General features: G+C 48.5%; 8 protein-coding genes across 8 annotated transcripts; 5 read left to right on the top strand and 3 right to left on the bottom strand.

The window, feature by feature from the left end:
• Positions 1-1011: 1011 nt before the first annotated feature.
• Positions 1012-4209, bottom strand: M430DRAFT_20744 (hypothetical protein; the record flags this gene model as incomplete). Its single annotated transcript, XM_024864363.1, has 1 exon — positions 1012-4209. The coding sequence occupies one exon, from the start codon at positions 4207-4209 to the stop codon at positions 1012-1014; it is 3198 nt and encodes a 1065-aa protein (XP_024718820.1).
• A 1327-nt stretch (positions 4210-5536) lies between these two features.
• On the bottom strand, positions 5537-6405 carry M430DRAFT_20743 (hypothetical protein; the record flags this gene model as incomplete). Its single annotated transcript, XM_024864362.1, has 2 exons — positions 5537-5861; positions 5930-6405. 2 exons carry the CDS (start codon positions 6403-6405, stop codon positions 5537-5539), a joined length of 801 nt encoding a protein of 266 aa, XP_024718819.1.
• Positions 6406-7376: 971 nt separating this feature from the next.
• On the bottom strand, positions 7377-10136 carry M430DRAFT_60024 (hypothetical protein). The gene is made up of 4 exons (XM_024868835.1): positions 9917-10136; positions 9116-9870; positions 7949-9060; positions 7377-7902 (listed from the first exon to the last, which is right to left on the bottom strand). The coding sequence occupies exons 1-4, from the start codon at positions 9948-9950 to the stop codon at positions 7614-7616; spliced, it is 2190 nt and encodes a 729-aa protein (XP_024718818.1). The 5' UTR covers positions 9951-10136; the 3' UTR covers positions 7377-7613.
• Positions 10137-12064: 1928 nt separating this feature from the next.
• M430DRAFT_60023 (hypothetical protein) lies at positions 12065-13831 on the top strand (the record flags this gene model as incomplete). Its single annotated transcript, XM_024868834.1, has 4 exons — positions 12065-12304; positions 12351-12395; positions 12448-12656; positions 12712-13831. The coding sequence occupies exons 1-4, from the start codon at positions 12146-12148 to the stop codon at positions 13829-13831; spliced, it is 1533 nt and encodes a 510-aa protein (XP_024718817.1). The 5' UTR covers positions 12065-12145.
• Positions 13832-14896: 1065 nt separating this feature from the next.
• M430DRAFT_43661 (hypothetical protein) lies at positions 14897-20195 on the top strand (the record flags this gene model as incomplete). Its single annotated transcript, XM_024867638.1, has 7 exons — positions 14897-15021; positions 15075-15300; positions 15348-15485; positions 15533-15612; positions 15666-15902; positions 15956-19652; positions 19703-20195. The coding sequence occupies 7 exons, from the start codon at positions 14897-14899 to the stop codon at positions 20024-20026; spliced, it is 4827 nt and encodes a 1608-aa protein (XP_024718816.1). The 3' UTR covers positions 20027-20195.
• A 230-nt stretch (positions 20196-20425) lies between these two features.
• Positions 20426-22212, top strand: M430DRAFT_36073 (hypothetical protein). Its single transcript, XM_024866862.1, has 7 exons — positions 20426-20701; positions 20799-20826; positions 20878-20892; positions 20943-20992; positions 21040-21059; positions 21104-21655; positions 21730-22212. The coding sequence occupies exons 1-7, from the start codon at positions 20642-20644 to the stop codon at positions 21809-21811; spliced, it is 807 nt and encodes a 268-aa protein (XP_024718815.1). The 5' UTR covers positions 20426-20641; the 3' UTR covers positions 21812-22212.
• Positions 22213-23639: 1427 nt separating this feature from the next.
• Positions 23640-24998, top strand: M430DRAFT_20738 (hypothetical protein; the record flags this gene model as incomplete). Its single annotated transcript, XM_024864359.1, has 6 exons — positions 23640-23739; positions 23791-23896; positions 24170-24275; positions 24493-24600; positions 24686-24757; positions 24813-24998. 6 exons carry the CDS (start codon positions 23640-23642, stop codon positions 24996-24998), a joined length of 678 nt encoding a protein of 225 aa, XP_024718814.1.
• A 68-nt stretch (positions 24999-25066) lies between these two features.
• On the top strand, positions 25067-25654 carry M430DRAFT_36072 (hypothetical protein). Its single transcript, XM_024866861.1, has one exon. It carries the CDS (start codon positions 25111-25113, stop codon positions 25585-25587), a length of 477 nt encoding a protein of 158 aa, XP_024718813.1. The 5' UTR covers positions 25067-25110; the 3' UTR covers positions 25588-25654.
• Positions 25655-25685: the final 31 nt, after the last annotated feature.

Here is a 25685-nt window from a genome sequence, read left to right as displayed (position 1 = left end):
CGAATCTTCGTCTGTAAGCACCAACTTAGCTCTACTACATGACTTACTATTTCCTAATTTATAAATGTTAGTAGAGTAGGTATATAGGCTCTTTTTATAATACTACCTAATTAGATCCTTGACGTGAGATTCTTTACATTATAGGTTATTAAAAAGGCAAGGTTTTCTTTCTTCTTTACTACTCTTAGGAGAACACTCATTACTATACTTGTATTATAAGTTTAGTATTTCTAAACCTCTGTCATATATCTTTCTGTCTATATCAACTGCCTTCAAGTTTAACCTAATCTAAATCTAGCATCCAGGTTAATTCAAACTCTCCTTGATTTTATCTCAAGTAGTACCTACCTAAGTACCCTACTTTCCTGGGACCCTATAATCAAGAAGAGCTTGTACAGCAAAATACCATAAACACTATTATTTAATAAATAATTAAAGATCTTGGTTATCTATCTATCTGAGTTTTCTATTTTCTTTTGTTGAAGTTTCTTTTTGGTGATCATGAATAGAAGGTCAAGGACTACCAGCTGTTTGGTTTTTAGAAGAGACGTCGTTACTAATAAGATAGTTCCTGGACGCGTCTAAGCAAGCGCTTTTGTATCTACCTAGATATTGTTATATTGTTAATACATAAAGAAAGCTTAATACCACCAAGCATTTCTCGTAGCATCAGGTTTCTTGCGTGGGGCCACGAACGTGTAAAGAAGAGAAGGTTTTAAAATATCGTTTATTATTAACGAGGTACAAATCCTCCGCAACCAAAGCAAATCTAATTACTCTTTTTTTTTTCTTTTTTCTTTTTTGAGAAAGAAGGAAAATAGCAGAAAACCTAATCTAAACCACCGAGACGGACTAATAACTTCTGCGGTCTCGAATCAGAATCTCCTGTCCTCGCAATATCCTCAGGTCATATTATCGATCCGAAGTCATATGTAAGTAGGACTTTGCGTTGTGGGGGGAGAAGAAGAAGAAGATAGGTCAATTATGTTGAGCCAGACTCATTCTCCATGATCATTCGCAAGCACCATCCATATCGAGAGCAATCTCATCCGGATTACGCACCCCAACCTCATCCTGCTTCGAATTCATACCCAACTTCGGGTGATTAAACGGGCCGGTGAAAGGATCTTCTAGCTTCTGCACGGCTAGGATGAAGTGCTCATTCTTTGAATTATGCATTCCTGGGTGCATGCCCGTAGGTCGTCGTGATGAGACAAAGGGAGAAATCGGACTGGGCAGTGTGAATTCTGGAACATCTGCGTCAGGTACACGACCAGCCTTCGACATATCTCGGGTGTTCAATTCAGCATGAGATCTGTGCGTCCCCTGATGCTCTTCTTTCTTGGATACAGAGAGGGTGGAGGCTTGATGCTTGGGAATACCGTGAGTGAAAGAAGAAAATTGGGAGGCCCAGGGCTTGCTGGGGCTGGGGAGGGAAGCGGAGGGCGAGCTCTGAAGGAGAGATTCGAGATTTACTCGCGGTGGGGTTCGCAGTCCCGAATCTTCGGCGGTCTGACCTTGTTGCTCAACTGGTGAGGATGAGATAGTAGATCTTGGGAATGCTGCTCGTGGTTGCACACCTGCTGCTCCAGCATTCTTTGTGTCGGATTTCTCATTATCCTTCGAAGTGGGACTCTCTTCAGAATCCGAGCTCAATGCCATACCAATGGGAAGCTTCTTCGCCTGGGGAACAGACGGCAGATCCTCGAATCCCGGGACGAGAGATGCGTATTTGGACCCCGCGAGCCCAATGGGTGGTTTGCGGAAACCGTGCTCCTTGGAAGCCATAACCTGGTTAAGGTTTTCCATCATGACCGTCTGCCCTACCGCATTTTGCGCACTCCATTTTTCACCAAAAGGCTGAGCAGAAGTGTTAGGAAGGAGGGCGGGATATTCGATAGGCTGGTCGAGAGGGAGAAGAGTATCCCCAGAATCACCTTCCGCTTCTTCAATCACCTCATCTGCCCATGAAGAGGATGTGAATCGCTCACCAGCGAAGCTAGGGATTTCAACTCTTTGGTTCGCGAGAGCTGCTGATTTCTTTCTCTCATCACCGAGCACTCCCTCGCTCACGCGCTCTCCACCCTGTCTCTCAGAACGTGATTCAGTCCGCAGATTTCCAGGGGAAGGCAAGTCAGTGTACAATAGCATAGGCGATCGTTGCGGGAGAGGAAGCTCAAGTTCCTCCACCGATCCCGCGCAAGGATCAGGAGTGAAGAAAACCTCCAGTTTCAGCTGGCGGTACACGTTCCAACTCGATAGGATCCCATATGCAGAGCCTGCCGTACGCACGCTCGCGTACTGCAGATGCAGAGTCTGCTGCTCATCGAGCCACAAATCCACGATCGCTCGTCCATGAAAGCCAGGATAGAACTCGAGATCACGCTTCAGAGCATCAAGCGAATAGGAGGAGTAGGAGAAGTTGGGGATTGCCAGACAGCGTGTCTGTCCCAGTTGGATCATGCAACGAAGCGTGCCGGCTGTGAGTGGCCAGGTTGGTGTTGTCACGAGCGTGATATGGGCTTTTTGCTTCGAGGAACCGAAACGGACTGCATGGGTTTGGGTATAGAAGAGATACGCCTCCACCGCGTCATCGTTTAGAAATTGTACCAGGGCTGTCTTGCTGCCTGTCAATTTCTCGGTATCCAAGAGATTGGCGCTCACAATCTCACCTCCTCGGACCCGGGCAAGGACGTCTCTCAACTCTGTATCCATGGGCAGGTTGGAGATGAGGATAGTGCGGAAATGGTTCGAATCCGCTCCAGAAGGTACATAACAGATGCCATATTGGAAGAAATCTGCGAATTTGCCGCGGTCTCTCGGGTCAGAGTGTCGGAGGTAGATATTAATAGCTGCCTCGCGTTCTTTTGGCGAGGACCAGATGTCTTCTACACCGTTAAAAGTTTTTGGCGTCTCAAATGACGAGTTGGACATAGAAATATGACGGCTGTGGGAGGATCTCGAATCATGGCTAGAAGTAAACCGGTTGAAGTTCTTATAATCCCTTGGGGCCAGAGAATAGTCGTAATCCTGACCCCTGAAACTTCCTTTCAAGTCAAAGCCTGTCTTCAAGACGGTTGGAATGGGAAGGTCCTCAAGAGATGTCATGGCTTTCATTTGTTCCTCGACTTCCTCATCAATACCAGGTCCCTCCTCCAAGACCTGGGGTGCTTGGATGGGAGCTGTGATGGGACCAGGGGGAGGTGGTTGGTCTGATCCCTCAGGGCCAAGAATCTCATCCAGAGATTGAAAGCCTACGTCTTTGGACGAGAAAGGTGCATAGGACGAACTCACTGCGGGAGGAACAGGCGAGTTGGGAACCGTGGTGCTTCCGGAAACCATACTCTTACCCCAGGCCGCTGTTGCGAGGTCGACATCGTCAGAGGTAAATCGCACCTTCTGTCGATCAAAAGAAGAGGTGCTTTTCTCTAGCTTCGTTGGTGTTGTCAAGATCGTTTCCGCTCCTTGATTCTTGGGGTGTTGCGGTGAGAGGCCGAAGGCTCGATCTCTGCTGACGAGTTCCATATTACGAGAACATCCATCTGCGTCCACCATCTTACCCTTCCCTTTCGCTTCACCTGAAACCTGGTTTGGGATTGAGTCCTCCTTCACACAACTTTGTCCTGTGGTCTCCAAGCCCAGGACTGCAGCACCTAAATGAGCAACATCTCGACCCAGCTCTCGACTCTCAATTCTCGCCCAAAGAACGGCATTCTCTCTCTTCAATTTCTGAACCTCCTGTTCCAACCTCTCCAACTTGTCATCTCGAGCAGGGATCTCATCTTCCATGACGGTCCCCCCACTTCCACTCATAAGGCCAGAACTAGAGCCCAAATACCGCACAACAGTGCCACACGCACTGACTGCCTCATCCCTCTCACGCTCCTTATGCTTTAGTTCGTTCTCTAGAACTGCGACCCGGATTCGCAATTGCAGGATCAATTCTTCCATGTCCCCTTCTTTCTCGTATGCTCCTGTCGCCAGCTCCTTGCCCCCAGTATATTTCTCCGTATAGCTTTGCATAGCTCCGGTCTCAGGGCAGAGAGATGCTTGGGGAGGGAAATGGGAGGAACCTTGTTGTTTGGTGGCTGGAGGGTGAGACTGCAGGTGGTTGTTTGGTAGTTGAGGAACCCGTTTGGGAGAGTTGGTCAGAGTATATGGCTCTAGAGCTTCGATTGCTAGCAGCGAGGGTGGAATCGAGTCTGACATCTCTGATTAGTGACGGATATTATGTATTGAATGTACGATGATCGTCCAAGAAGGGGGGAGCTGGAGGGTGAGATGCAGAGGGAATGAGCTGACACTGGTCCAGGGATTGATGGCTTGCAATGATGATATGAAAGTCTCTCCAGAAGCTGAATATCTTCTCAGCACAGAGGGAGTAAGATGCTGATCGAGGATTGCTTCCTTGCAACAATGATATTGAAAGTCGTTGCCTCTCATCCAGAAGCTGAAACATCTTCTCGTTAGGAAGACTTACCAGATACCAAGACGAACAAGTACTTACTGCTCTCCAACACCTAGCAACTCGTGGTCCCCCGTATCAATATCGCTGAATATTAAATCTCCCACCCCCAAGCAAGAAGATGATCTTGAAGGCAGAGGAGTAGTAATTGCAAAGCCAGCACTTCCACAAAGTCAAATCGAAATTGGAATTCCTCACGAGGAAGAAAGATCATATGCAAAGCAATCGCTACTACACAAGTACCAATGCAAGATATGAGATGCATGAAAAAACTCAAGCGGTAAGATCGAGGTTGAAGAAAAGTGTCTGGTGCAGTGCAAGGAGATGTCGAATATACAGGATAGGGATAGCGCGCGCGCTTGAAATACCTAGGAACACGCGGCGTCAGGAATAGAAGTGAATATCACTGCTTCAGACGACGCGAGAGGAACCGAATCGCTTGATGTACACGCGGAAGAAATACGCGGTGCGGGAAAGAGAGGTGAATATCAGTGCTCCGTATAGGAGGAGATATCCGCTTAGAGGGTAATTAGGGGAGAAATTAAAGAGAAACTGTTCATGGGTTTTAGGTCTTTGATCGTGAGGGGAAGTGGTATGTATGTATCCCTGATGTAGAGCATGAAATAGTAGATATGGAAAGTGAGGATGGGAATAAGAGTGATAGGGCTAAGGGGAAGATAAAATGTCAAAGGTAAGGACATTGCTACTAATAAGTAATCGGGTATCAAGGTATAGTCTTGGTAAGAAAAGTGAGTGATTCAACAGGTTCACATGAACTGAATGGATTTCTGAAAGAAGGGACATGTTTAAACGCCTAGTCATTGTCCAAGTAGAGCAGAGAACTATCTCTGGGATTCATTCACCCCAATATTCAGAGAACCTGGGTTCAAGGGTTAACTTTCCTATGACCTATGACTAGACCACTGTCGAGCCGCATGACTGAAACGACGGCCTGATGAGAAAAGGAATATCCACATTAACATTGCTTTTACTATTTGGATGCTTAGTACATGTTCACCCATTATTTGCCTTTGAACGCCTGCTCCATCCTTATTCCGACAAAACAAAGATTTAAGATCTGTGTTTCCTCAATCCACTGCCACTGCTCTGGTCGCTATTGCTATTTGTGGGTGCCACATCCGCGACTATAATCTTGGATTCGTCCACGACCGGACCTACTGGTCCTATATGGTTCATATCCATGATTCCATCACCGTAGCCACCGGTCATGCCTTGCATTTGGTGTGGGCCCCAAGCTACAGGAGGCCTCATCTCAATCTCCTTCTCCTTCTTGCGGATATATCTGCGGCGAATAAGAATTGCAGCGATCCAAATTAGAATAAGGCCAACGCCCACAACAATTATCATTATGATCCATCTGTAATGTGCGCCCACCCTGTCTCATGACATGTTAGCTCTTGCTTCTCCGAAACCTGGATATCAAGACAATGGGGGAGGACATACCAGGTATAACCACCTCCTGAGTGCGCAACATGTGTCCCCTGCGAGTCTGAACCTGTGCCCGTGGCTGTCGGAGCCCCACTGGTTGTTGACGAACTCGTTGTCGTCGGATTCGGGGACTTTTCATTACAATAACCCTCGTACCAGCTCTGGATCTCGCCCAGACTCGTTGCATCCTGACAACTCTCGGGTCCGCACACACTACTCACTCCGGCTGTGCCGGGTTGGAGAAAGGGAGTAAGACGACCATCAGTGCAGAAACATGATTGGGAAACAGCGGCAATGTTCGGAGGTGTGCAGGCGCCTTGCACATCAAAAAGCTTTCCACAAAGGGAAGCACAAGCTGGCAATTTCGTACTAAAAGGAACGATGAGACCGTCCGGCGAGGCCACGGCCGCTGCAGGGCCGGTTTGAGATACGGCGGAGGCGAGTGGAAGGAGGCTGCTAGAGAGCAGGAAGAAAGTCGAAAAGAAACGCATCTTAGGAACTGTAGTCAATGAATCCTTGTGGTAGATCGAGAAAGAATGTCGGTATCGCGTCATGCGGCGTCGATGTGAAACTGTGGTCTACACCTCGATAATATCGTCCTCGTCACCGTTTACACCGTCGCTCGACCTCGACACTCCAGGCCAGACCTCCAAGTTTAAGGTCGGTGACAACTTGTTTCGCTGTGTGAACAATGGGATTGACGTCCTTCTGCCCGATCGATCGTCGTGCTTGCAGGGATTCTCCTCTCGCTCGCTCCGCAATCAACACTGGGACTCAGTCTGAGGCTCGAGGTTCCTTCTTGCGGTCCTGGTACCCTCCACCGATTGTACCAACATGCGAGGATGGATTGATGGTAACGAACGACTTCCAAACGAGAGTGGTGTCGCAAGGTGCTGGTGGACGAGGGGTGTCGTGAGGTGGGAAGTGCGCGCTGAGCAGAAGAAAGAACACCAGCCGCTTTTCATATCCTTGTCGTAATCGTTAATAATTAGCGTAGTTATTCGGTCTTCAAGCCGAAATATTACGTTGTACGTATAACCCAGTACAGTTTCTACCTGATTACGGGTCCCTTATGTATAATATAGTATCTTATACGAGGTGCTTATAAAGGAGAGAATCTAACGCAGGGTTTTGGCAGCAAGATCTGCCTGCGACAGTACGTATTGCTGATTGTTCTGCTGATTTGCTACCTCGTATACCTTAGGTAAGCACTACCTTATTCAGGAGCGTCTAGTCACGTGAGATCCCGCCTGTGCTCTTGTACCATATCTAGGTACTTTGAAACGTGGAAAGACTTGAACTTTGGCAGATATTGCTAAATGGAAATAGTCAAAAGTCACCTTGTATTCAAGGAAATACCAATTCGATAACCAGTGGTTTCTCATATCAGGTGATTTATCTCACGTGTCAGGAACAGGTCAACCAATAGAATGAAGCAAAGAGTATAAATTGACTACATACTCTCAGAGTATTGGTAGCGAGACGTAAAATAGAAGATATGGCAATATTTTACTGCTTGCCCTATGTAGCCCATCATCGTTTTCTCACTTCATTGTCTCGTAATCTACATCCCGGCGTAAAGGCTCATCATTGCTCCAAAATCTAAGCCCAAACGCCTCTTCTAACCCCCCCCTTTCTAACCCATGCTTAGAATCTAACCTCATGCTACCATTCAATCATTATCATTCCACTCCTACCTCTATCTCGTATATTTGTTGTGGAGGATATAATCCTTTGCCGGGCCCTTGACATTGTACCTCGTAGTCCATTCCTGCAGAGCCGTGCCTTTGAATCTGAACTCATACTCAACATCATATTGGTCAGGCGAGCACCAATGAGACGATTTCGCCAGCCAGCCGCGAGTGCCCGGCTCTCCGGTTCTGGGTAGGAATTCGATTTCGTGGAAGAAATAGTCGACAGTCTTGTGGTCGTCCTTGGTAAACCAGGCTGTGAGTTTATCGGTGTCTTCGCGGTAACGGTATACGTAGCTATTTAAAGTTAACTGGGTTGGAGGCCTTGAATGGAGAAACATACCTTCTCTTTGCGGTGAATTTCAATCCCGTTGTGGTGGTGAACTCCCCTTGCTCAAGATACAAATACTCGATATCAAATCCTTCCGCGGTTGGGAAACGCGGTAGCATCTTTGCCGTGCCTATTAATTTCCCGGAAGGGTATGAGTCGATGAAGCTGGTGATCTCACGCTCAAGTTTCCAGTCTCCTTGCAGAGCCCGGGACGTGGCTCGTGCAAGGAACTTCCTCTGATTCTCTGATTGATCGAAAGTATTGTAAAAGTTTGTGAGAGCTGATTCTGTCTGCGACTTCTGCCTCTCACTGGCTGTGTCGTAGGTATATCGAGGAGGGAAAACAAGTCCCGTTCTGGCATCAGTACCTTCGGGCTCGAAGCGCTTGATGCCAAGAATCTCACTAAAAGATTCCATGAGATATGCATAGTCGCTCATTGGGAATTGTGAATGCCGAGGATCATTTCTCAGCTTCAGCATGTTCTCCATCGTTGTGTCCTCTTCCAAGGCCTTTGCAGCTTGTGCATCTCCGCTCCAAAGTTTTCCAAGGAATCGCGCTTGCATTTCCATGACACCCCAGTATGGACTACGATAGAAACCAACAAATCCAAGAGATGGAATGGCACGGCTGACTGTAGCATGGACATTCAAAGCCAGTGGGAACTCGTCTCCCGAGGAATCGAATTGGAGTGTTTGAAGGATTTCATTCGGGAGGAAATCCAGTGAAGGAGATGCATCAAATCCGGTTGCAAAAAGGATAGCCGCCACATCCCCAACTATCTTCTTGTTGCCGGCATCATCAGAGATGACAGCATTTGAATGGTCTGCCGAGCTGCCCGTTACCTTCCCCTTTATGACCTTAATATTACCAGATCTGACGAACTCGATGTATTGATCACTCATACCAAGGTAAGGAGGCTGCGTCCGCACTTCACCCACCATGGCTAGTTCAGGAACTCCTAGCTCGCTTTGGTCACTTCCGATATATTTGTTCATGAAGCTATGGGTTAGGGCAGCTGATTCTGGTGTTATATGTCCTGACCGATTTGTGACTGGTCCGGGAGGTCGCCACCCGAGATTGTACGTGACGAGGTCAACGGGAAGGAAAGTAGGCGCTGGGTTAATCTGCAGTGTAAATGAGCATATGAAAACAATGGGTTACGAAGTTGACAGAACCTACTTTATCCTGCTCAGGGGAGCCTCCAGCTAGGCAAGGATCATTTGGAAAGAATAGTGGCATTATCCAGAGGGGTTGTTGGACAATATGAGTGACTGAATATTCTTTGACATTGGGAAGGCGGTTCGATCCAGGTGAGTTGACTTCAGAGGAAAGTTGCAGTGCGACGGATGCTGCTACTTCAACCCCACTCATCTGTCCGCCAACCACCACAATATTTCTACCAGAACTTGGTGATGATTGGCCATCATTAGTCAGGAGGCTCTCGATATTCCGAAACTTCGAGCTATGCCAGACTGGAGTGGGAAATCCTTCAAGGATAGGAGGAACCTTGGGTTTACCAAAGAAACCCGTAGCCACGATCATGTGATCAAACGAAAGAACTTCCAAATCCGAAGAGCGTTTATCATGGACATGGACTGTCCATTTCCCATTCTGCAAGGTAGTTTTAACCACCTTGCAGCCTGAACGTATATCATAACCACTATAATCCTGGATGTATTGTTGCAAATACTCTCCAACTTGCCATGCCTTGGGAAAAGCTGGTGTGCCATTGGGCCATGTCTGATCACTGAAGCTAACAGTAAACAGGCTCTGGTTCGTACACATATCAGGATTGACCATTCCGCCATCCTTCTTTGACGTTGGCCATAGCCCGCCTATTCGATCCGCTTGTTCGAATACGGTCACGTGAAAAGTATCCTTGGGGTGGTTGTGAACCAAGGTCTTGGCGGCAACGAGGCCGGATGGTCCAGCACCTTAGAATGTCAGTTATATGTGTCAATATCATCAGAGAGGGCGTACCAATGATGCATACTGTCTTTGCCCGGGCGGCCATCGTGGAGATCAGCCTCGGACAGGCCCGGAAGAGGTTCGCCAGATTTCAGAGACCGAGGAGAAGGATTGTCGGGCAGTGCATCCAAAAATAAGGTTGATATATGGTTTCCAGATTACCGGCCAACACAAACGGGCTACCTACGGTTCTTTGTAATGACTGTCGTGCTGACCAGCCGATACTTCGACATGCAGCCACCAAAAAGTGGAAGAAGAGCCACACAACCCTTGATTGGTGGACACCCGAGTTTATCACGTGCCACTCACAATCGTGCTTCATTTCGAATTTCAGCTCAACATCAGTCAGCTCCGCAGCATATCGTCACATTCTTTCAAGAAACTATAAGCTGTCAAAAATCTGACATTTTTTCTGTTGTAAGTTTATGCTTGATTTAGATCTCTCTGAGCTTGGAGACACATGCGGATCGCGGCTTAATTGCCTGCAGGTTCGACTCCTGAGTGCAGCTGCAGCGTTCCTTTTTGTGACCAAGGATCAAACCACGTTTGAGCGTAACATATCAGAAGTTTCTCCGATAAACATATAATCAATTCATCAACAGCTGTGGTGACATCGAGTCGCCGAGTGGCCAGATGTCTTGATGTAAAGACAACATATGCAATCAATATTTTCATTTGATTGTTGTTCTTGTTCATTGCGTAGATGATCTTTCCTACTTTCCTGAGCTCTGAAATGTCAAGGTTACTTTTATAATTGCACATCGAGAGGACCATGATGATCTTGATATCAGGATACACAATAATGATTGCGTGGTGCACTGCAGTGCATTGGAGACCTACCTGCTTGGCTTTATTGGGGCCTGTCATGCAAACCAGATTATGCATGTTGAAGTTGGGTTAATTTTATCTTTTGTGGTTCGAAGCACATACTGAGGGCGTGTACAGGTTTGATTCGATTTGTGGTATTGGGGAGCTGGTGGGACAGAGCTGGAAATAATGATATGATGAGGTTCGGGTAAGACGAGGGAGAGATCTTGGAAAAAAAGGGGTCTGAAAATCTTGACGAATGATCCAATCACACACTTGGTGTGATATACATACACCAGTTGTCTCAGATATCGACTTAATCTGGCGGGCGTGGCTGGTCATGATTCATGAATCGGAGAATGGATGTTCGGGAAACGGAGGACCTTGGAGTAGAAGCTGAGCAATCAAGGTTCGGAACTGCAGTGTGTTACAAGGCTGCGGCTGCGAGGTATCACGGACCATGGCACAAGGTCTGTATCTCCATGGCGACGTGTTTATTGTTTGTCACTGTCTAGACTTTCCAGTTTGCCTTGTTCTGGATTCCCATGCTGATTCAGTAGAAGTAGAATAGAACACTTTCTATAAGCCGTACGGGGAATCCGAGTCCGAACCTGCGGGGCACAGTTCCAGGGTTTCAACACGTGATGGCCCCGGTAAAGGATCACCTGCCCAGCGAACCCCCACCTTACCCCGTGCGGAGTAAGACCGCCTAAATGCCGTTTGGTGGGCCGGCGTTGGGGAAACGAGGGGTACCTGGTCTACATCTCCACCACATATCAATATTGGATATTTATTTATTCATTTATATATTTACCTTATCCATTCATAAATCTATCTATACACCTTAGGTAGGTACCGGAGATATGGACCTAGATAGATACGTCTCCCCCCTTGCGTCCTACCTCGGCTCAATCAATAATCCATTGCCAGTAACGGCTATCTACACCACCTCGAAACAATTAACCCGAGTTTGGCGGTGGAGCCACAGGCGCATGTCGCCAGCCACGGGGCGCACTATTGGATTCTCCGTTCGGCCCGTTGACGCGGGGTCACTCGACAAGCTTTGATAGCGGACTCCTCACCACCAATGGCACCAATGAACAGAAACGCTCCATTAAGAGTTGTACAAGATCTTCGTAGCCGAGCGCGTTGACAAACTGCTTAGCTATCTACCACGCCTCGTGGAGTGTCACTGCTGCTCCTGGGTGGATGCTCCGACTACGACCGGCTTGGTTAGAGGCTAGAGCGCTCTCCTCTCGTCGCGCTTCTCTCCCTCTCTTCTCCCCCCTCTCGTCCGCCTTCTCCGTCTTCTCCGTCTTCCTCTTCATATCCCTTCTTCGCATCTCCCCCTCTCTCGCCCTCTTATACCCCGTCCGTCCGTCTTTCTCTCTACCACAATTGTGGTGATAGGCGGCAATACTGCACCGGGAAAAGATGGAGCCCCAAGCTATAACCAGGCATGACAGCGAAAAGAGCGACGACGAGAAGGGCGCTGTTGGCCAGATTGACCGCGGTCTTGAAGATGCTGGTGAAATCGCCAATCTGCCCCCAGACCCCGATGCACACATGAGTCCTGAAGAGCGCGCTCGAGTTGTACGTATTCTGCTCGCGCAGCCAAGATTGCAACTGACAATCGCAGGAACGCAGGCTACTCTGGAAGCTCGACCTGACCCTGATTCCATGGGTGAGCGCCAACCCCGCGATTTGACTTCCCCCCCAAGCTGACCTACCAACAGCTCTGTATCCTCTACCTCCTGGCCTTCCTCGACCGGACCAACGTCGGAAATGCGAAGATTGATGGGTTGCAGAAAGATTTACATAATATGAGCACAGGCAAATACAATGCGTCGCTCTCCATCTTCTTTGTCTCCTATTCGGTCTTTGAACCTCTCACCAATGTCCTGTTGAAGCGCCTTCGTCCTTCGGTCTTCATCCCCATCATAATGTAAGGTCGACTCTTCTGCGCGTCACCATGTGTGATCAATTGCTGATGTGCACAGGGTTATTTGGGGCCTTTCCATGACCTTCATGGGCTTTGTTAAGAATTGGTCTGGCCTGATGGCCGCCCGTTGGTTTCTTGGTCTCGCTGAAGCCGGCCTCTTCCCAGGAATCAACTATTATCTCTCTTGCTGGTACAAACGCTCCGAGCTTGGTATCCGCGCCGCCATCTTCTTCTCCGCAGCTGCTGTCTCTGGCTCTTTTGGTGGCCTGCTCGCGGCCGCCATCGAAAAGATGAATGGGCTTGGAGGTCGTCCTGGGTGGGCCTGGATCTTTATCCTCGAGGGGATTCTCACCGTCCTTTTTGGCGTCGCCAGTTTCTGGGCCGTCCACGATTTCCCTGACGATGCTACTTTCCTCTCCGAAGTCGATCGTGCGCGCGTTATCAGAAGACTGAAGTTGGACAAGCAGAGCTCAGCCGAGCACGAAGAGTTCAAAATGAAGTACGTGTGGCTCGCACTCAAGGATTATAAGATGTGGCTGGGAATGATTATCTACATGGGCTGCGACATGCCGCTATATGCCTTCTCTCTCTTCCTGCCGACCATTATCTCTGAACTCGGGTACACCACCACCAGAGCCCAGCTGCTCAGTGTCCCCCCTTACGCGGCAGCCGCTATACTTACTGTCGCCATTGGATATATTGCCGATCGCACCCGTAAGAGAGGTCTCTGTAACATTGGCGTCTCCTTCCTCGGCATAGCGGGCTTCGCCATGCTCCTCGGCTCCCAAGAGCCAGGCGTCAAATATGCCGGCACCTTTCTCGGTGCTCTCGGTATCTACCCCTGTATCGCAAACACCATTTCCTGGATCTCGAACAACATCGAAGGCGTGTATAAGCGCGGCGTCGTCATCGGTTTTGTGATTGGTTGGGGCAACCTCAACGGTGTCATCTCGAGTAATATTTATTTCAAGCCCCCGAAGTATACCGTCGGGCATTCGTTGATTATGGCCTTCATGATTCTTTTCCTTCTCGGAGGCAGTATCGTACTCGAGCTGCTCCTGATACGTGAGAACAAGCTCCGGAGGGAAGGCAAGAGGGATCATTGGGTTGAGGGACTTACTGAGAAGGAGGCGGAGAAGTTGGGTGATATGAGACCGGACTTCATCTACACTCTTTGATCCAGTGTTCAGTGTTCGCTGGACTAGTGAGATGACGGGAATGCTTAATGATTAATCTGCTATGTCTGAAACATGTAGCTTATGACAATGAGTGTTGAGAACTACGGATTAGCTTGTTCTAGGCCACTAGGAAGTACAGCACAGTACAATGCAGTCCGCTATCTAGCGGTCCCTCGCGAAGATATCTTCGTATGTGACGTTGATAAGTCATGAGCGGCAAAGTCACACATATTTGTCTAGAAACCAATTAGTTACCAACCTAATAACCTAAACCCTCCAAAAGTACCTACCTGTACCTGGTGGCGAAACAGCCAGCCCCTTTTCCACCTCGCTAACCAAAATCACGTGTCGTCCGTCTTTCGAAAACCGCACTCTCGTTGATACCCAGATAGGTAAGGTAGCTATATAGAATTATCCTTCCACCTCGTCATCCCAAAAGATACAGATATACATATCACAAATACAATCAAAAAGTTGAGTAAGATCACAGGTAAGATATTGGAGGGGGCGGGATCAGGTCACGCTGTACGACACGTGAGGGGACTAGGTAGCCGAGTGCCTTCCTTCCTTTCTTGACGCAGCTGGAGAGTCGAACGCGAAATTTTGAGAAAAGGTCGACACGTCGTTTTTCTTCTTGATTTGGTGTCGACGAGTACATCGATTGATTGATGGGTTCTGGTAGGGGATTGTAAGGAGAGGTAGGAGATCAGGTAAGTAAGTCCATGGATTAGTGGTAAGTACCTACCTACCTACATAGCTTGCTTTGTCCCCCTTTTTGGCACCTGAGATTGCTTGGTGAGGAGGGAGGAAGGGATGAGGATTGGTATGCGCGATGATGTTTGGTTCTTGGATATGCATTCGAATGATCGATTCGTGGTGAGGCAGAAGCTGATCACAACGGTAGGGAGTCTCTATCCTTTGCCCTCCAACAGCCTTGCGCATCTTGGTCAGACGGGGTAGGATTTGGGAGAAGAGAGTCGCGCCTGTTGAGGATCTAATTCCCAAGAGGTCACCAATTAGGTACAGAACGCGTCGAATATCTCCAAGAGAACTGTTCTATGCGAGATGGCGTCGAAGGCTTCCCAACGCCCCTCGCAGCGGCCCTCGCAACCAGCATCAAAGCTATCAATTGCCTTGACAAACCTGTACCAATATCTCAGAGAGGCGAGGAACGCGGAGGGAGACATCAAGTGAGTCCAAGCCTCCGGACAACTCGCTCGAATCCACTGACACTAATCTCCAGAAGCCATGCCGACGCAATCAACCCCGTGAATGAAGCACTGAGAGCCCAACGCAAAAGCTCCACGAAGATAGACAGGTCATGCGTGATTGACATTGTATCTGAACTGGACCACGAAAACCACACGGTCTGCAGTCGTCTTGACGCGAAGCTTTACAGCGTTATCATACAGATACTTCTGGAGTCAGAGGACTGCCGCCAGGGCGAACGTGGCATGTATCTTCTCGCGGTAAGCATGTACCATGTCCAAAGCCTTCTTACTGCTGACATCCCCAGGCTGCATTGTACTACGATGCCAATTCATCACCCAAGAAGCGCAGTACCAACAAGAAGGCTGCGATTGGCGCCGAGTGCTTGCATCCACTACTATACTACTTCATAGACGATAGCAAGCCTGATTGTATGAGACAATGGGTAAGCTACAGAACTAATTGGAGTTCAAGTGCTAACTGAACTTTGAGGTCGGTATAATGTGTCTGCAGCTTTTCCAAGAATGTGATAGTAATGTCCAGAAATTTGAGCTGGGTCCTGAATATGCCAGGTAAGGTCTTTAGCAACGACTGTATGGCTTTCATTTGACTCGTTGGTACACAGGCGTAAGCATGGAGACTTGGTGCTCAAGGAGCCAAATGAAATCATCCGAGTGATCTGCGGTCAACTGATCACATGCGTAATGCAAGCTGGACTACCCCCAGAGCATCTTTGGCCCGTCGATGTTGACAAGCAACTATATGCCAACTTCCCCACCGTATCTCAAAGCAGCAGGAAATGGAATCGCCAATTCCAGACCTACATGGACAATGTATTCGAAATACTGCAGCCCAGAGACCCGTGAGTTGATGAATTCTAACATAGATCGTGATCAATTGCTAACGGAAAGAAAGGATCGGACAAATGTACTTTGTCCAGAATGTCTCTACAACACCTTCGCACAACTTCGGCCCCGAAGATCATAACATCATCGTTCTCCTAGAGAGTTCTAGGATGCTCATCTGGTCAGCGGCTATCGCAGATAGGGAAATCTTCGACCAAAGCCTCGAAATACCATTAATGGCAATCAAGAAGATGCTCATTAAGACGAGATCCGAGTCTCAATTGAGCGGCATAGTGAACGTCCATCTCTATCTCGAGAACCGCGATGGCCTTTGTTGCTACCTTGACTGCGTTGGTAATGCCTTGGACCAGATTTGTATGGTACTGCAATTATCAGCGGTTACTGAGATGAGAGATGAGCTGTGTGCGCTATACTCCCACTTAGAAGTCATCGAGGAAAGTTATGATTCGTCGCAAGAGACCGGTAATCAGATCAGCCAGCAAGGATTCCAACGTGAGAGTATACGAAGCAGTCGAAGCGAGGATGCAGTACTCTGCAACGGCGATGGGAGCTCACAGGTCAAACCTCAGCGCTTAGCCTCACAGAACAACAAGGCTTCCAAACCTTTCCCGGCAGCTATCCCTGAAACTCAAGGAGAAGATGATACTATATCGAAGGAAAAGCTTGGAATTGCAGGCTCCGACGCAAATGGCCCACAGGAGGAGTTGGACGAACTTTCTGATGGCAGCCTATCCAAAGCTTCCAAGATGCAGATTTCAAAGTCTCAGACTCATGCTAGTGCGCCTAAGAAGCCTAATACGAGGGAACGGAAGCGCAGATCTGTGCCAAAACCAAAGGCCAAGACACCAATTTGGCAGACACAGAAATCCAAGAAAGATGATTCAGGACCTGCGCCAACATTAGATGGGCTGGCAAGCGTGAAAGCAGCTCAGACTTTGTCGAAGGAGCTCACTGTTGAGAAGTTAAGGGAATACACGGAGAAACTGGGCGACGAATTTCCTTTCACATATACTCCGACTCGAAGGGCTGCAGTCCTTGCTTTTAAAGGCAATTACCAAGAAGCCTCGGACTACCTTTACGATAGATTTGAGGATCGAAGCTCGCCAATTGTACGCGCAGATAAAGTTAACGGTCAAGTTGGCTCAGAACTAACTGCAAACCCTGAAGCCACCGATACATTGATTCTCAAGCCAGCTACCAATGGAATTGAGAAGAAGAAATCCACAACAAGTGCAAACAATATACTAGGTCCGACGATAACAGAGACTCAAACCAGAAGTGAGCAGCTGAACAAAAAGTTAACGGGTGCAAAGAAAGGTAGCCCAAAGAAATATTCACTCAATCGGACATTCAAGACACATGAAGACGATGACTGTTATGAGATTTCGATCGAAGAAGATGATGAATATCAGCCTACTGGGCCCAAAAACAGTTCAAAAATAGGTGCAAAGCTTGCTAAACCTTCGAGATCTGCCCGGAAGTCTGCCGCTGTGAAGCCAAAATTGACGAAAGTTGATAAAAAGAAACGACAGTCAGCGCCAGCCGCACTCGAACACACCTCTACAGCAACCAGAAGTCGGAGATCGGCGGCTGCTACGGCTAACAAGAAGCTGAAGGACACGGATAACAGCGACGTGGAGGTCCAGGAGGTCCAGGGGGCAACCCCAAGGAGCGACAAGCCAGACTCTGGAGGGGAACATGAGCACCCTACGACTGCAGAAGAGCAACAACAATCCGAGTCTGTATATCAGGGGATAGAAGTGGGACCAATTATTCCTGAATTTCCTGTAAATGCGGAGATATTAAGACAGCAACCAGATGATGGGCGCTCATTGGTATTTATGCACGACAAATTTCCGAATCAGGAGTCAGACAACTTGTACGACGCCAGCCCTAGAAAACCTATGGCAAAGAAGATGTTTCTGCAGGCTACGAAGCGAGACAAGAACTTCCATGCTACTTCGAAGAAAGGTTCCAAACTCTTGGAAGAGATGGCATCTAAGATGGACAATATGCTGGGGCACCTCGAGGATGAGGAAGCTGGAAGATCTCCTCTTGTTTCTAATTCGGCCAAAGGGGAGAAGGCACAAGGAACAGCTGTGCCCAACATCGAGGACGCGAATGATCTGAAGTTGTCACCTGCAAATAAAAAGGAATCTCTTCCAGACCCAATCGAGGAAAACAACCCCAAGAACAATTCCAAGACAACTGTTACAGAAAGCATGCCCGCTTTACCAACTACCATTGAAATTGTTTCGTCGCCACTCGACAGGAATTCTGAGGCGAGAAGTGCTTCAATCGAAATTCAGACAACTCCGAGCATAGGGAAGAAACGCAAGAGCGCCGATATCACGTCCACACTTCGCAAACGTCGAAGGTCGAATCAAGTTGCAGAAAACGAACGATATACTCCATGTCGGAGCTCTAGAATCGGAGCATCTGCCCAGCAAAAGCAACCCAATGGAGATTGGAATACGCACAAGAGCAAGAGAAAATCTCTTACCCCGCCAACACGACGTAGCCCGCGATTGATAGCACGGGCGATGGCTGCATCAGATATCTTGAACAGTGTACCATCCGTTAAAGTACTGGTCGACGATCATATTTTTCGCAAGCCGCCCGTTATCAGTTTCAATGAAAAGGGGCCAAGAAACCAGGGACCGTCTAGTATACTGAAGAGCTCGGCCAGACGTCCCCAGCTAGTTGCACGGCCCAGAATATCACCATCGGGAGAAGATTCGGTACATTCCCGGAAGAGAAAATTAGAAGTCGCAGGCGATCGGGAGACGGCCAGTCCTTCAAATAAGCGCCAGAGTATTAGCCCCGAAGATGATACTGTCTCCAACATGGAAGACCATGGCTTTGCAAGCAGCCCTCCAGTACCGCCATTTATCGAGCCCGCGTCGCAAGTAACTGCTTTTGGGAGAAAAGGAGGCACCTCTTCCCGACGTGTTTCGAAACCCAGTTCTCAGGCTTCGCGAGTCGACATAAACGGTAGCCCAATTGCTCTAAAAAGCCATCAGATCGATCGCATTAGCAAACTGAAGCGAAGGCTCCTTGCAGATCGTTCTGTTGAGTCGCACGCCCCGGAGCCATCTCAACATAGAGGGCTCCTGGTTCAACAATCTCCAGGGATATTCGGCCCCAAGCTTCGTCTATCAAGCATACCAAAGGCACGTCCATCCTCGCCAGAAGAAACACTCCCTCGTTATATCGCCCACAAGAAGACCCAGAGCGGATCATATGAGGGCATTAATTCTAATGGGCTCGTTGTACCCGAAACTGCATTGGCGGATCCATTTCTTGATAAACCCACCAACTGCTCGAGCGATTTTACCAATCGTCTCTTAGCTGGCTGTTCAAAAGCAGGTGACAACCCCAACGCGGGAAGTAACCAGGGAAAAGGCATAACCTCTCAACTTTCAGAGAGAACCCCTGTTTGTGCCGAAAGGTTGCCACAGCATGTCAACAAGTCTTTGAAGATCAAGGGGAACAGTCGTCTGGGGAAAAGGATTACTGAGATGTTGTTAGATGAGACTAAACAGACCTTTGCTGATGCCGAGAACTTACAAGAATCCGACATTTCTTCTCCGCCTGAACTGACCAGTGCCAGTACCCGCGAATCACTCACTGAGTTGCAATCAAGATCTCCCTTGTCTGACAAGCGTGGAGCGAAAAATCTGTGGAATCTGGCTTTGAGGCCGCACTATGAAAATCTCTCGGAGACAATGCATCGCATTGCAGATGTAAGTCCCAGCTGGCCAAAGCCCCGAATATATGCTGACAATGAAAACAGGAGGTCATAATTCGCCTTGCTAAGGAAGAAGATATTATGGAACTCCTCGTTACTCAGTACAAGCAAAATGGAAACAAGATCCTTGATAAGCTTGCGCACAAGCGTGAAGGGGAGAAAGCGGATATGTTGCTAGATCTCAACCACACCAAGAGGGAGATGATCTCAATATATAGAGATGCCAGGGGATTTGCGGACACAACAAAACAGAACATCGAAAAATCCCCGGTTGCCGGCCTGGAAAAGCAGTGGAAGAAAGATCGGGAGGAGGTCCAACGGCGAATCGATCAGGGCAGGCTGGCTGCGGGCGAAGCAAATGAGGATTAACGCGAAGAGCGCAGCATGATTGCCTAATGATTGTTGTATTGATGGAGATAATGCCAGGGCTATTCCTTTGAATTCGGCAGTTGTATGGATGATGATAAAGAAATGCCGAGGCCTGAGTGTAGTGAAGGCGTTTGGCTTATGAGCTGTGGGTGTGCTCCGTCAGTTGGAGTAATGGTGGTTTCTGGGAAAGATTTGTATCTTGAATGGCTTTGCAATTGCTTCTAATATAAGGTTCGAGTAGCAGCACTGTGGAGTATCGTGATTGAAGTCTGGTACGTACAACATTTGGTGTTGAAGGATCAAAAGAGGAAAGCGGCGAAGCGGCAGATTGATGACGTCCCGACCAAGCCGGATTTAAGGATTGTCGAGATCCCCACCATTTGCCCCAACTTTGATCGACAGGACAAATAGTAACGACACGTTACGACAGCGACGTTCAGATCAGACGCCTCCCTTCACTCTGGTTCACCGCGTCATTGTCAATCCGCGCGCGCTGCTCCTGTGTACCATCAGCGTTCTAGCCACCTACCGAACTTCCTAGATCGCCCCGCGCGCGTGATTGTGTTTCGTGAACGTTACGGGGGTCCAGCCAGAATCAGAGCAAAGTTTCAAGACATGCCGGGCGAAGGCTTCCACCCGTTTGGAGGCAAAGTGAGCAAGCGTTTCAGAGAATCGGTGCGTCTTCCTCCAACAAACTATGCGACGGTGATCTTGAGCGATGGGTTTCCTGCCAGGCTGGAAGTACAAGCTGACCAGGTGGAAATGGCAACAGTTGGCACCTGATGATGCGTATCTGAGCTGTAAGTGTCCTCTTGAGCATGTGCGGAGCGATGAGACTGACAATTGAGCAGACTATGATATACGATGTATGTTGCGACAATCCTATACACGAGGTTAGGCCTAACGTAAATCACAGTAACAAAAGAGGATGTTGACACGCTTAAGAATGACTGGCTCACAGATAATGTTTCTGCCCCCCTCTCAGATCTGCGAGCTTTGCTGATACAATACAGACCATAGCATTCTGGGAAGAGTAGGAAGTCCTTTATATGATCTTGCCACCCGCTAACAAAGCAGATACCTCGAGCACGAAGAGCTGCGCAAATACCCCTCATCCCACATCGTCCTTCTGCGTCCCTCCATGGCATTCATGCTCATGCAAACACCGGATCCTCTGTCGCTCAAGGAAGCCCTCCCCAACTTTTCCAAAACTACCCATATCTTCCTCCCGATAAACGACGCGCGCAATGTCTCTGTCGCAGAAGGCGGTTCACACTGGTCTTTGCTCCTTGTGTCTGTCATTGATCGCATAGCTTTCCACTACGATTCCTTGTCTCCGTCGAATTACCACGAGGCGGAGAAGGCTACATATCAACTCTCGCGACTACTAGGAAAACCACTAAGGTTCCGGAACCTGGATGATAGCCCGCAGCAGGAGAATAGCAGTGATTGTGGAGTTTACGTGTGCATACAAATGAGGCATCTGCTGCTCAAGAGGCTGCTGTCTGCGAATGCGCAGGAGAAGGTCAGCATGAGCATGGCGGGCAAGCTGGTGGATGCGGCGGGAGGCAGGAAGGAGATGCTGAGGATCATCGAGGGGTTTAGGAAGGAGGGCGAGAGGAGGAGATCGTGAGCCTCCCCCAGCATATCATACCCCGCCCCGGAACCAAACAGAAGTAACTAACAATATACTCTCTCCACAGACAAGACGAGTCCCGCAGCGCGAGCCCCTTCCCGCGCAAAGGCGAGAAATCCAGAAGCCCGCCACGAATTGACGGGCCATAAAAAGTGGTAGAGAGAACTGCATTGAGCAAGAGGCGCAAGAGGAGTCTTGTTTTCACGAACCGGTTCGCATGGGAGCGTTGCAAACAGTTGCATAGCATATATCTGCATAGCAGCAAGCGCGGAGAGAGAAAAAAAAAAAAGAAATCACGAAGCTTACGATTGAATTCTAGTTTGTGGCCATGGTTTTTTGCAATGTCAACGGCTTTGTTTTATACCCGGATTTTGCACGCCCGGATGAGAGATGGAGGAGGGGAGGGGGGAGGGGGCGAGGGAACGAGGAGGGGAGCAAGGAAGGGCTGATTTCTTTCATTTTCTTTTATCTTTTTGGGGGGTCTGGCGCCGTACATACTCAGACAGACCTACCTACCTACCTACCTACCTACCTACCTACCTACCTACCTCATGCTCTCTTCTTCATCATTTAGTGCCTCTTCCAACGTCCCTTTCCCTTGCGAGGCTCCTTGGCTGCCCGCGCAGGAGGTTCTTCCACAGGACCACAGCTAGCGAGCTGCTGCCTACCTATTAACTCCCTAGATTCATGAACTAACTTGTTGATTATAGTATACCTAGTGAGATGAGAGTTAAGGAGGCAGTTCCGTGATGATTGTTTGATACTGTTGTAGCGGTTTAAGGGTAAGTATGGATTAAGTTAGAGAGAGGAAGGGGGGGGGGGGGGGGGAAGACTGCTGTCATATGAGAGGTTGGGAAGGTTGGATGTATGATATACATATATATAGAATCTCGCACAGCATAGCATATATTCCCAATCGTACAGTCACAGTATAGTACCACGCACGGCACACTTACGGCTAGTACAGGTGACCTTGTGAAGCGACTGCTGAGAGTATAGGGAATATGGCCGAATCTTCTCGCACAGTGCAAAGATGCTTTTTTGCCCAATTAGTTTTTTGCATGTTAAATCTGGTTCTGCAGTCTGGCGCAAATCAGAAAGGTACGAGCTGAAAAGACGGTTGATGGTGGTATACCTTATCTATTCGGACGAATAGATAATGGGCGAGTGGATGGACGGATGGATGGATCCCTGGGGTACTTTCTTAGGTAAGTCCCCCTTTTTTTATCTAATCATCGGCTAAGATAAGGTACGTACCTTAGGTAGAGGTAGACGTACATGCCTGACCTTATCAACTACCTTACTCGGTATTCGAGCGCTCTCAGCCCGCGACCGCTCTACATGGTTCTGTACTGTATTTCTGGGAGAAGCGGTTGATACGTCTTGGCTTCTGGGCGCGTTCTGGCACTGACGATGAACTTGAGAGGTTAGTTTGTTGGTGTCGGTTTTCCAGGCCGTGACAAGTCACCTCGTGCCTACAGAGGTAGGTATATAGCACACAGAAGCTATCTATCTTTCTTTGTTCTCATCGCTTTGAAAGTATTTAAAGTCTTTCATTACCGTTTGTTTGCTTTTTGTTCGCGTGTTTAAATATATCGGTGTTTAAATTTGTCCGTCTGATGCACCTTGGTTAGAACCGGTTTGAAGTCTCTCAACCTTATCTATCATCTCTAACCGTGGCCAGCTATGGTCTTGATGCAAGTATTTAGCATCTCCGATTATAGCTGCTGTATAGATATACTGTGGAATGATAATTGGCATGAGCTTTCTCTCCTTTTCCGCTCTGAGTCCGTGTCCTATATCTCAATCAGTGCTTGCTTTATAGCTCGGGGTCTGCCTTAGGGCAACTGTCGTTACTTTTAATTCTCTGGATTTTTATCTTGAAGTTTAGAGGGCTTGTGAAATAGCCAACTGATCTTGAGCGAATGCTATGAAATAGGGATCAAGTCCGATCCAAACCTAAGTCGGCTGAAAATAATGATACGGGTAAGCATTAGCACGTTTCGGTACAGCTGCATCACACGTTGTCAAGCATATAACTACAACGCTGCCGGGATAGAACTCGGCACCCAATATTGTAAGTGTCTACCGTCCTGAGATCTCATTTACCGCTAACTATTTCCCCCAGACTGTGACGACGTCGAGAATATTCTGATTGCCTCGGATCAAGTAGCGCCCGCCCTCGTCGACGACTCCAAATGCTCGGTTGCTTGCTCCGGCCAACTTCCCCGAGGGTGCCAGTGAAGGCGAAGACTCGTATTTGATTGGCGGCGTGAGGCTTCCGCTTATCACTTCTCGACTGCTCACGGGAAAGACCTCGTTTGTTCAGAAGACAGATACGGGGTTCTCTAGTGGAACGGGGTTTATGAATCAGACTTATCTCTCGTCGATCAGGAAGATAGTTATTTGGTGGCTTGGAGACAGATGTATGTACGTTTATTCTCCTGACAGCCACTCTCTCTGCCAATTCATGTTGAAGAGCCAATGCTAACCTCGAAAATTTATAGGGATAAAATGACGACTGACGTCTTCTGTGCCGCAGGACTAACATTACCAGACAAGGGTGGGAGACAGCTCTCTGTTGGTGACTGGAATGGTAATCCAAATGGGGGGGTGAGTCTGTACCTTCCTGACGGGTCTGATGGGGTGAATGGGACCAACCAGTGGCAAGAGAATCCTACGAACCTAACGCTACTACTTTCTCGCTGGTATCCCTTCGCAATGAGCTGGCAAATGGATCCATTCTAACAGTATGTATATTGATACTTGGATGCTGCTTTCCTCGTTCAAAGCCTAATCCCGCTCCCAATACTGAGTATATATTTTTTAGGTCGAAGGGGAGACTTCCAAGCACAATGTCCAGCAACCAACTCTCGAATTCATCCCAGCTATAGGGGTCCCTGATCCTTCAGCATACAGTGGAAATTCCAACGCAATTGTCTATTTGGACTTTCTGGAATGGACGGCTCCTGAAAATCTGTATCCGTTTCTCGCGGACCTGCCATCGGGAGATATCTTCATAGGATATTACAATCGAAGCGCGGATTCTTGACGAGGTTACTGGTAAGACTACCAAAACCCTACCAAACACACCTGTAAGTAATATGGGGAGTAAGTCTTTCCTGTTTTACTGACATTTGATTTCTTTAGGGGGCTGTGAACGATGACACTGGAGGCCGTACTTATTCTCTCGAAGGCAGCATGTCGTTAATGCCACAATATGTCCCATATACCGATCCTCTCACTGTCCTGATCTGTGGTGGATCAACCCCAGGCGGCCATTACGCCCTTGACAATTGTGTTTCCATCCAACTCAAGGCCCAAAACTCAGTATGAACAATCGAGAGAATGGTATATGATATACCCTCGCAAAATTGCAATTCTTCCCCCCCCCCCTTCTCTATTCTGTTTCTCCCACGAGTCCCACCCAACCACCCAAGCCTTCACCATGCGCCATGTCCTGCATGGCCGCCATCCCAGACCGCCATACTGCACCTACCTCCTCCTCAACCGCGCCCACCACGGCGCAGCGGGCTTTGATCTCGGTAGCTCCGCAAACTTCAACGCCGTGCTCTACGACCCCACGAAACCCGTCCATCTCCACATGACTCCAATGGCCAACACCAGCATCCGGCGCATGTACCACCCAGAAGCCATCAATCTCCTCAATGGGCGTGTGCTCGTTTCCGGCTCCGACCCTACAGATCTATACTCTGACCCCAACACTAGCGGTTTCCCCGAAGAATACCGCGTCAAAGTCTTTACTACCCCGTATCTCCTCTCGGGGCTTCCTCGTCCTGCATTCTCTCTCCCCCACTCAGAGTGGGCGTATAACGCTTCCATAATCTCCACACTAACCTCAGACTCCTTATCTCGCGTCTCCCTCCTCAGTTCCGTAGTCAGAGCACACACAGTAACAGTATAGGCCAACTTCCAAGATAATGCACCATTTTCGCCCTCCGTGACCTGCGACGGAAATCCTTACATAGTCCTCCTACTACTACTACCTAGCTAGTTAGCACC

Source organism: Amorphotheca resinae (genome assembly GCF_003019875.1).
Source record: "Amorphotheca resinae ATCC 22711 unplaced genomic scaffold M430scaffold_9, whole genome shotgun sequence".
In the NCBI taxonomy this organism is placed as follows: domain Eukaryota; kingdom Fungi; phylum Ascomycota; class Leotiomycetes; order Helotiales; family Amorphothecaceae; genus Amorphotheca; species Amorphotheca resinae.
Note: the sequence above shows the minus strand (reverse complement) of the source record. Positions and strands in the feature narration are given on the sequence as shown.